Below are 11,791 nucleotides of genomic sequence, written 5' to 3'. Positions count from 1 at the left end.
ATGTTATATGTGTATGACTGTTATTGCACTAGCTGTGGTCCGATCCCCTTAAAATTGTGCATGCTTGTTTAGAATCACCTGTCGCATGTGCTCAGCTTTTCAAGTTTTTTAGGAAGCTCAGGTTTCATGAAGGTTTGAGTTTTTCTTTAGGCTTTATAGGATTTTTCGGGCTCACCGAGTGTCGTTCCGATCAGCCTCAGTTAACCTTGTCTAACAGATGCTCAAACTTCGTCGTCCAATGGCGGACATGTTTTTTTAGATACACAAATGTCCTTGTAGTCACTTGTGGCACTTTGGACCGAGGCACTGTACACAAATTATAATGTTGATAGGACAAATGGTTGCACAGTTACAGCCATGTTTATGTTTTTTCCCTCTTATGGCACCACCGAGTGGCCAAGCTCTGCGTTTTTTTCCCCTGTTACCTCAGATTGAGCTCTTACATAAGTGTTCTGAGTTTGGTGGAGATATCTCATTTCGTTCAGGAGTTATAGGGATTTTACTAAAAGTGGCCCTGCCCTTTTCAAATGTTTTGGCGCTCCTTAGTATTTTTTATTTATTTATTTATTTTTATTTTTTTTGAAAAAAGCAAAATACCTTGAAAATTTGGCATGAGACAAAGAGAACAGTGACATAAGACACTTGAGCCTGTAACTCATTATTTAGTTATGAGTGATTTTGTATGTTTGATCGCTGTAGCACCCCTGTCAGGCTGATTGGGGTGAGCCTGTGTGGTTGTTGTCAGCGGTGTGAGTACTACCATACCTCCAAGTTTCTATGACTTACGGTTTGGTCTGCACGATCAGTTTTACGTGGAAATTGCTGACCCGTGATGATTCTAACAATTACAATAGGGTTTCATTGAGAACATGAGAACAATTACTGCTGATCCTCTTACCGCTGCTGCCTTCATGTTGGACTCCCAGCAGCTCATCAAAGCAGTGTAAGATACTACTTTGAGCAGCACTGCCTCCTGAAAACGCCATTGGCTTCTCCTGAACTCCCTCGTACACGAGACCTTCTGGCATTGATGGGTTATCTTTCCATCTAACACCCACAGGCAGAAGGACAATAAAGTTTTTATACAGTACATTCAGAAAATTAAAAAAAAAAACTACAGTATGCCTTACCCAGACAGATAGATCCTCATAATGCCATAGAATATGGAGGGATCTACATATTCTGAAACAGTAAACATATATATGTCACATGAAGTATTTAACCCACTCATAAATAATACAAATTAATTATTTTCACCTAAAAGTATTACCATGCATTAGTTTAAGGGCCTGTTTCATGCTGTCTATGGCCTGACTGACAACATCCAGAGCTTTGGTGACCACAGCAACATCATTATCATGAATGCCATTGATGACATCAGGAATAGACTGTGGACAAAAACAGCTAGCATTACCATGGTACAGTAAAGTCATCAGATGATAATATCACACTGTAAAGTGGTTTTTGAAGTTGTAAATAAAACAACGATAAGTGGAGACTATACTAATTCAGTCTTTGTACTTCAAGATGTCATGTCTAATTCAGTGTGTTACTTGACAATTCTTTGTAATTTGTCAAATTATAGCCATTTCTGATTGATTGTTTAGTAAATTTAGTAATTATGAATTGAACTGTGGCATTTGTAAAGGTGTCAGACCTTCAGGCCAGGAACAGCTGCCAACTCCACCAGCAGTGTCACCAGAAAAAATCCTCTTACACTTTCCCCACCAGGCAATGTCAGCAACAACTCCAAGTTCCTTATAGTAAGCAAAATCAGTTATAATGAATGGTAATTCAACACTATAGAAGTACTAGCCATAAACTCTGCCAACATGTGGGTTACAATGTATTACAAATGTATTTTGACAGAAATGTAATGGTCAGATGCTGCAAAGAGGATCTGAATTCACACAGAGCATATTTACATATTCCACACTGAACATAATGAGATGGCTCCCTCTGCTGGTTCTACAAATCAATAAAATTTAACACACATTTATGATAATTGATTAAAATACTTACTCCATGGAAAAAGGTCTTGAAACAATCCGTGTTGAGTTGTGCGTAAAAAAGAAATACATAGCTGGTTAGTTTGCTTATAATACACTTCACATCTCAAATACAGCCAATTTGTATAAATACAGGCTGTTTTTAAAACTTTTGTTTAAAAAAAATCATTCAGTTAGATTTTGGTTGATTTGGGATTTATGAATGAAGTTGATTATCAGATTTATGAATGAAAGGTTCTTTCAGGACATGGTAATGGTTTGGCAGGTTACCATGGTCTTTTTAGCCCCTGCTGATAGATATTGTAACTACATTATCAGTCACTCAGGTGATTGTCCATATGTCATACTAACATGAAACTATTCTTCCAACCACAGGTTGAGATCTACAGTTTCAACCACACAAGTTTGCAATGCTGTTGGTGAATGCAAACAGCAAATTGTTAAACTATACTGGTAACAACAAAACTTGCTACAATAGTTTGTCCTGCGCCAGCCACGCAACTGCCATTGAGAATGCCTCACAACAAAATTCCCAGTGTTTATTTAACACTCTGAGTGTGGACTCATATAAACACTGAAGCAGTGTTAAAGTTAATGAGATAATTAGGTGATTGATTAAGTGATGATTGACCATTATTGAAGACACCTGATGTTGACAAGCAGAATCACCAGGAGAAAATCAAAATTTTAATCTTACCATTAAAGTAATCAATGTTTGCAATAATTGGAATCTTGTCCCTTTGACATTAGATTTTGTTTAGTTGCTGTAACTGCGCTATAACAGGCAGACAAACCAAGAGCAAAAGTCATCAGGTGGTGATGATGATTATGTTTTAACATATTCATTATTTGACCTGAATTATTGAATTCATTTAGAGTTTAATCTCTGAGTTATATTTTCAACCAGCAGCACCGTTTTTATGTACCTTCTTGCGCGTTTTGTGGCAGTTTCGGCAGAAAGAAATGTCCACTTAGTGGCGCTAAAACACAGGTTCAGTACGTGAACCCTGGCACATTTTTTTATTATGTTGATATAGGTACCTATTGCTGTGTTTTTATTACATTGCTTCAAGTAGTTATTGCAGCGGTTCAGAGTTCAAATATCCGGGGACTAAAAGTTAATGCTCTATCGTGTTGGAAATATGCCCTGCACCAAACCCAACCGTAAACCTACCTGATATTATACACCGGATTCGAACTGCTCACAAAGCCCACAAAGCATTCCAACGACTCAAAACCATCTTCAGTACCGCTCCCCTTCTGTGCCATCCGGATCCTGACAAGCCCTTTATGGTGGAAGTGGATGCCTCAACCACTGGGGTCGGAGCGGTACTGTCACAAGCGGTCGGTGAATAACCTTTCCTCCATCCCTGTGCATATTTCTCACGTAAGCTGTCTCCAGCAGAGCAGAACTATGATATAGGAAATCGAGAACTGCTTGCCATTAAGTTGGCTCTGAAGGAGTGGCATCACTGGCTGAAAGGGGCTACACACCAATTCACCATCATTACAGACCACAAAAACCTACAATACCTCAGAGAAGCCAAACGACTCAACCCTCGTCAAGTCCAGTTGGCCCTCTTTCTTACAAGATTTACCTATAAAATCACGTACTGTCCCAGATCGAACAATGTCAAGGCAGATGCCCCCTCCTGACAGTACTCATCAGATCCTCCAGCAGAACAGGAATCAATAATCCCCTCCGAATGAATAGTCAGTCCCCTCATCTGGAATCTCCATGACCAGATCCAGAACGCCACCCACCAGGAGCTTGCTCCCCTGGATTGCCCAGAGGGTAAAGCCTACGTTCCTCGCTCCCAACATTTATACCTTCCGGGCACAGCTCATGAATCTCCGGGCTCTAGACATCCAGGCAGCAGACGGATCCTCTCGCTTATACAAGCTCGGTACTGGTGGCCCAGTACGCACTGAGATGTCATCAGGTACGTCCAGAGTTGTTCAGTCTGTGCCATGTCTAATACTCCTTGTCATCTGCCTACAGGGAAACTGGTCACTCTCCTCATACCACACCTCGGTGTCGATTTCGTGACCACTCAAAGGACCACCCACAGCCATGGAAACTCTGGAGCTCTTATTTCATGGGATACCTGAGGAGATCGTGTCAGACCGGGGACCTCAATTCATCTCTCACATCTGGAAAGCCTTCTTCAAGGTACTTGGTGTTACTGTTAATCTATCTTCTGGTTATCATCCACAGGCGAACGGCCAGACTGAGAGGAAGATCCAATAGCTCGGACGTTGGAGCAGGTTCCTCCCATGGGCCGAGTACGCACAGAATTCTCTCCGCCAAGACACCTCCGGCTTAACACCATTCCAGTGCGTGCTCGGTTATCAGCCTCCGCTGCTTCCCTGTACGGAGGAACCCTCAAACGTTCCAGCTGTTGACTAATGGTTCCGAGTCTGAGAGGATGTACTCGACCCTACTCTGCTCCAGGAGTTCCATGAGAACCATCCAGACCGCCCGGCCTCTCGCAGTCGTGGTCGCCCCCAACGTCATGTTAGGGCGTCGGGAGCTGCCCCTGGAGGAGGGGGTAATGTCAAGCATTCACCACAGCCACCTACACCAGTCACAGCAAGCCATGCCCGAATCACCCGAATTCTGAACACCGGCACCTCATCAGCCACGCTCTATAAAAGACTCTCCTGTTCAGTTCCGTATTGTCTGGTCTACCGTTCACAACCTGATGTTCACCCCAGACCTCTCTGCATTCCTTTGGCTGGATTGCCCATGCAATCTTCCCAAGACGCTCATTCAATTCATTACACTAACTCTTAACAACCTTCAACTACTCAAGGACTTACAGATAAGCATTACAAAAGCTTTTACCATATCTGCACTTCAGTATTACAATCTGTTTAATAAAACTCCTGTTTGGTTTGCACCTAATCTCCGTCTCTGGTCTCATCCCTGCCTAAGCGTGACAATGTCCTGCTAACATTCAAAAGCATCAGTTTTCACATCTTCCAGCATATTAAAATAGTTTTTAAGTCGTAATATAATATTCTTCAAGTAACTGTGCAAAATTACGCTTTATCAAACTCTGTAAATCATACTTTGTGTGAAAAGGAATAAAAGGTGTCAAAATTTTAATGCCTCTAGTGATCCCAGGTACGTTTTTGTCATGAGACCAGATAGCATATTTTCTTTATGGAGTATAAAAGTCTAGCTATTCCACAGCAAAACATTCCTGTATTTTCTATAGATTTTTAAAGGATTTCTTACAAGCTGTTCTAATCAAAACAATTTTGAAAAAGCCTTTCTTTCAGCATATTCAATAAACAGATCAATTCTGAACATTGCAAAACAATCTAATAACAGGTACCATAAAAACAGCAAAAATAAAATAGAATAAAAAAGTAAGAATAAAAGAAATTTCAAAGACAATTCAGCTCATAATTTATTCATTGCACAATGCATGATTAGAGCAATGGATGCTTTTTTGATGGTCACCGTTGTTGTGATTCTAATGCTGATTCTTGATGTCTGTGTGTCTAACTAAAAGTAGTTTTTTTTTGTCTGATTATGCCAAAAATGCCAGATCTTACATTGTTCACAGTGCTGATGTAATCAATAAAAAACCTAACTCAGTTATTCAGATCACCAGTGTTGGGGGTAACGCATTACAAGTAACGCCTGACAGCAAGTATTGACCATAATTATATAATTATTTCTAGTAAAAAGAAAGCAGGATAACATATTACTACATATCAAAACACATAGTTTAATGGATCAGTGTGTTTACCCATCTGGATCTCTTTTCGTCCAGTTGGCGAGGACTGTGTCAGCGTGGATGAGAATCGGAGGCAGACCCAGTCTCTGAGACACCTCACAGAACGGCACTGACAGATTCTGCGGAAGCACCTGAAAGTTCATTACAAACATAGACAGTCGTCAGTTCAGTTATGTGCTTCAGTCATATTAGTGGTCTGGAAAGCATATAAAATCATTGTTATACTTTTACTGTTTCCCTCTCTCCCTCCTGCCACACATAACCCGAAGTCATTACGCTCAAAGCCAGATGGGCCAAACGCAGCTCACGATGAGTCTGCAACAAATGAGTCTCCAACAGGGGCATCTGAGAAAGAATACAGAACACAAAACAAATACAGAACAATCATAATCTGATTATTAAGCTTTTCAGACCCTGCATCCATTCTCACCATTCTCCATTGTTTATGTCTGTCACACATGTAAGCAGGAGGTGAAGAGGTGATGTGTCAAGGAGATGCCGGGAGAACAGGTAATTAAATGAAAACATTTTATTAAACAAAACAAACAGAAATCCAGGGAAACAAAACCATGACGTAACAATCATCGACGGACAAAGGGGAGTGAGCAGACACAGACTTAAATACACTGAAACAGGGATGTGGTTACAAACGAGATAACAAGGGGCAAATTCAAATATGGGCAAGACTGAACCAAATGGAAACAGAACTAAAGGGGGAGACAAGGACTAAACCAATTGAACTAGAAACAGAAGGGGAGAAAACACAAGGAAAACAGAACAGAACAGGACAAAACATAACACAATCCTAACATTAACGCCCCCCTCCGAAAGGCGCGTCACGCGCCGTGTACCAACTAAAGGGTAGGGAGGGTGGGCGCTCAGGGGGCCATGGTGGATCATACAGTACAGGAGGCCATGGCGGGTCGGGGGGTTCAGGAGGCCATGGCTGGGTAAACAGTCCAGGAGGCCATGGCGGATCTGTGGGCTCAGGAAGCCAAGACCAGGTAAACATTCCAGGAGACCATGGCAGATCTGGGGGCTCAGGAAGCCATGGCCAGGTAAACAGTCCAGGAGGCCATGGCGGATCTGGGGGCTCAGGAAGCCATGGCCAGGTAAACAGTCCAGGAGGCCATGGCAGATCTGGGGGCTCAGGAAGCCATGGCCAGGTAAACAGTCCAGGAGGCCATGGCGGATCTGGGGGCTCAGGAAGCCATGGCCAGGTAAACAGTCCAGGAGGCAATGGCGGGTCAGGGAGTTCAGGAGGCCATGGCAGATCTAACAGTCCAGGAGGGGGGTAGCCCCCCCCCCCCCCCCCCCCCCAGGAGAGCACGGGAAGGCGTGTTGGAGAAAGTGCCGGCTCTGGAGGGCGCGCTGGAGGGCATGCTGGAGGTGTCGGCTCTGGACGGCGCTCTTGAGGAGCAGGCTCTGGACGGTGCTCTTGAGGAGCAGGGTCTGGACGGCACTCTTGAGGAGCGGGCTCTGGACGGCGCTCGGGGCAAGCGAGCTCTGGACGGCTGGACGACCCCAGCGGAGACTCTGGAGGGCTGGGCGTCTTCAGCGGAGACTCTGGAAGAGTAGGCTCTCGGCGAGTGGTCACTGTGAGGGCGCTCTGGCGGCGCGGTCACTAGAGGGCTGGGCGGAACCAGTGGAGACTCTGGGAAGCTGGGCGGAACCAGCGGAGACTCTGGGAGGCTGGGCGGAACCAGCGGAGACTCTGGGAGACTGGGCAGAACCAGTGGAGATTCTGCAACCTGACTTGATTCAGGAGGTGCTGCTTGACTTGCCTCAGGAGATGCTGCTTGACTTGACTGTGCAGGAACTGCAGCTGTGACGTGACTTGACTGAGGAGGAACAACAGCTGTGACGAGACTTGACTGTGCAGGAACAACAGCTGTGACTTGACTGTGCAGGAACAGCAGCTGGTAGGACGGCCGTAATGGGTGCAGACTCTGACTTGGCGGCAGCCATCTTGGGTGCAGAATCAGTCTTGGCGGCCATCTTGGCCGGGAACTCAGGAACGGCGGCCATCTTAGCCAGGGATCCAGGCTTGGCGGCCATCTTGGCTGGGAATTTAGGAACGGAGGCCATCTTGCGTGCAGACTCTGGCGTGGCAGCCATCTTACGTGCAGACTCTGGTATGGCAGCCATCTTGCGTACAGACTCCAACGTGGCAGTCTTCTTATGTGCAGACTATGGCATGGTAGCCATCTTGTGAGCTGACGCGGCGGCCATCTTGTGAGCAAACGGTGGCGTGGCGGCCATCTTGTGAGCTGACGCTGGCGTGGCAGCTGGCATGCTTGAACGTGGAGAGGAAGCCTGAGATACTGGGCTGAGGACCATCGTGGGGCTTAGGAGGGCTTGGGGACATGTGGGAGGCAAGGAGGGAGTGAGGTCGCTGGAATGATATGCGGAGGGCCCTGGCTGTTGGTGAGATGGGGTGACTGCATGTTTCCAGATGGGAGGAGGATTACCATCCTCCACCATGACTTGGAACTAGGGTTGGGTATCATTTTGGGTTTATTCGATACCGGTGCCAAATTGATACTTTTAAAACGGTACCGGTGCCAAAACGGTGCCTGAACCGATACTTTTAAAAAAAGCCACAAAATGGTGGATGACACAAGAATATCTTTTTATTGGACAAAAAAGGTTCTTTAAAATGAAAATTGTATTAAAAGTTTAAAGTATACATTAATATATAAGTAAATACAAAACACAATAATAAAATCTAAGCCACCTAACCCAACTACAATAATTTAACAGCTTCAAATTTCAGCAATTCTTTTGCAGAAATATTACCATATTTGCCTTCTCTGGCGAAATAGAACACCTCTCCTGACTTATTGCATGTCCTGGTAAGACTAGGGCAGGGGGCAGGGTTGTGGCTAGAAGGGGTACAGCTCTGACCGGAAACTAACAATGAAATTAATTGTTCTACCTAAAAGATTGTGTTTTTTTAATGTCTACACTTAGCCCTTACTATTATACATAAAACAATATTATTGTTGTACAGTGTGATAAAAATAACGTTAGATTGATGTGCGCATGCCCAGTGTTCAGATCTGTCTCCATTCTAGTCTAAACCTTTTTCTCTTCCTATAGGTGGAAGGGTGACCAAATTGTTAGTGTAATCTGTTACGTGTCATGTCATGAAATGTTTTTAATACAAAAACTGTCTAATGTGATCACAATTTCATTAAAAAAAATTAAGTTTAGTAAGTTAGGTCTATTAATTGTAATGATTTAATTTCAGACAACAAATAAATTATATAGAGAAAGTGAGCAAAGTATAAACAGAGCTTTTTGAAACTATTTGAAACTATTTACGAATTAGTAAACCACTTGTGACGGTCTGGGTGTCTGTCCCTTTAAGGCTCGGGTTTCGGGGTATTTCCCTTGCACTGCACTCAAATGTATATGCGGAAGGAATCATCCTCCTAATCGTTTTTTTGTTGCTTCTTCCTTTTAATAATAACCCCTTTGTTAATGGTGACTGGCTTCGTGTGGTTAAGTAACGCACAGTAGGTTACACACCATAGATATACAGTACGCACTGCGTCGCAAAATGATTCACTCTTTCGAATCGCTCCAATCGGCAGGGATGCGAATCGCTCCAATCGGCAGGGATGCATAGACTAGAGCAAATCGCGCCCTGCTGATAGAGCCAGCTGATGTCCATAAACTGTCAAACACGGTACATCCCTATGCTTTCAAGTTTATTCCATGTGCCCTCAAATGTTTCATTAAGTTTGACGTGTTTCCCCCTTTACACACAACTGTTGTAAAACATGTGCTGCGTGTCGCGGTGTCTGAATCATTTTTTGTGAAATATAGCCACACTTTAGAACATTTAGTTTTTGGCATTTTAAGTTAAGCGTGTTTAATGTAACGTTAGCTAACGACAGACCACCTGCTGCAGTCAGAGCAAGAGTAACGATAGGTCCTGAATTCACGTGCTTCTTGGATGGTTTCATTTCCCGACGATTTGTGCTTTTAATTTGAAATGTGAAAATGGCCAGATGTCTTGGATTTGTATCATCAAAGCTTTCCGACGTTCACGTGAGTTTTCTCATTCAGGAAATAATTTTTCCGATCATTCTGACACCCCATGAATGCAGTATTTAAATTTAACTAGCGATCATGCATGTTGACAAATCAATGCTTCTTACATCCGTGTCATAGCACCAGAAGACAAATATTTCAAAAGACAGTTCAGACAGTTCAAGTGGCACCGAAATGAGGCACCGAAATTCCGGGTTTCGGTACCCAACCCTACTTGGAACGGGGAACCACATAAGTCAAGAACAAAATTTACAAAATCTGCTATGGACGGTAGAAATCACTTGGAGTAATCAATTGGAACAAACTATCATCCTTTAGTCCCATCTGGAAACATGCATTTATCATTTTATCACTCCATCTCACCAGACGGTAAACGCTCAAAAACTCCTCCACATACTCCTCCAGCGAACGCTCACCTTGTTGTAAGTTTAGGAGTTGGTCCTCAGCCCAGGTCATCTTGTATTGGTCCGTCGATCTGTCACACATGTAATTAGGAGGTGAAGAGGTGATGTGTCAAGGAGATGCCGGGAGAACAGGTAATTAAATGAAAACATTTTATTAAACAAAACAAACAGAAATCCAGGAAAACAAAACCATGACGTAACAATCATCGACAGACAAAGGGGAGTGAGCAGATACAGACTTAAATACTGAAACAGGGGTGTGGTTACAAACAAGATAACAAGGGGGAAATACAAATATTGGCAAGACTGGACCAAATGGAGACAAAACTAAAGGGGAGACAAGGACTAAACCAATTGAACTAGAAACAGAAGGGGAGAAAACAGAAGGAAAACAACAGAACAGGACAAAACATAACACAATCCTGACAATGTCCTGCTTGGTACCTCAAATCAAAACATTATTAGACTGGATGTCTAAGTAAGTCTGAGTGCAAAAATTTACACAATTTTGCTTTTTTTGTAAATAAGTAAAGAATTAAATACATTCTTAAAAATTCAAATATATATAAAAAAAACATGGATGTTGCAACTGTTGGGAAACAATCAGGGAAAAACATTAGAAATAATTTAATTGTGACTATTATTAATTACATTTTAATTTTAAACTTTTTTATTGGTTTTAATTTATAATAAAAAAAGATATAATTAAAAATCTTATTTTTGTGCAACTGGAACTTAATTTGTGTCTGAAAGGGTTAAACTATGAAATCCCCATATAGGCTTTGTAGTTCCTTTAAAGAAATGAAAGGAAAGAAAGGCAGAAATGAAAATGAAAGTAAAAGTATACTGTTTAATTAAATTAATATATGGTGAACTATTATATAACAAACTATTTAGCACAAAACTGTGAAGAATGGTTAAATATGAACAGCGAAGCAAAATGTTTATGTGCTGCTTCTTTTACTATTGTGTACTTGGTATGAAAGATCATACATCATGAATTCTTGGGCGCAAAGAATGGGAAGAGATGAGTTCTGGCACATTTCTGGCAATGTCCATCCACGGCTTGTAGTACACCGGAAGGTCTGTCTGAAACACAATGTAGATAAATATAGCATGTGTTCACATTACAGTTTTTTACAGACGCTAGGACACATTTCTCAATACTTAGGTCACTTTTGCAAAACTCTTCACACAGTGAGCACAACAGAAGTCTATGTGGGCTAAACTGAGGATCAATTATCATTGTTTTGGCACAAAATGCATTCAATGACTACATCTCTCAAATTTCATGAATTCTTTTCTCACTTATGACACAACTGCCAAAAATCTTTGTACGTACAGGACATTTTGCACATGCTTACTGTTTTCAAAACTGTTAAACTTATGTTCAAAACAATAACATAATGCAAAACTGAATAAGACAGCAAAATTCAACAGCAATATTTTATTGAAACATATTTCAAATCTAAAAATGCGAGTAGATTAGCATTACTATTGTATCTGTATCAGTGGATGGTGTGTATACAAATTCTTGTATTTTGGAATTACTTAGTGCAAAAAT

The 11,791-nt window shown here is 42.2% G+C and overlaps 1 protein-coding gene across 1 annotated transcript; it reads right to left on the bottom strand.

Annotated features, from left to right (window-relative positions):
• Positions 1-830: 830 nt before the first annotated feature.
• Positions 831-11,316, bottom strand: LOC141317329 (indoleamine 2,3-dioxygenase 2-like; the record flags this gene model as incomplete). Its single annotated transcript, XM_073833069.1, has 8 exons — positions 831-1,047; positions 1,131-1,182; positions 1,271-1,388; positions 1,658-1,757; positions 2,023-2,037; positions 5,774-5,892; positions 5,987-6,106; positions 11,221-11,316. Coding segments are annotated over 8 exons (822 nt in total), but the record flags the coding sequence as incomplete, so codon positions are not given.
• Between the last annotated feature and the right edge of the window lie 475 nt (positions 11,317-11,791).

The sequence above is a fragment of the Garra rufa genome, unplaced genomic scaffold, assembly GCF_049309525.1.
Source record: "Garra rufa unplaced genomic scaffold, GarRuf1.0 hap1_unplaced_741, whole genome shotgun sequence".
Lineage (NCBI taxonomy): Eukaryota > Metazoa > Chordata > Actinopteri > Cypriniformes > Cyprinidae > Garra > Garra rufa.
This window is presented reverse-complemented; position numbering and strand designations above follow the sequence as displayed.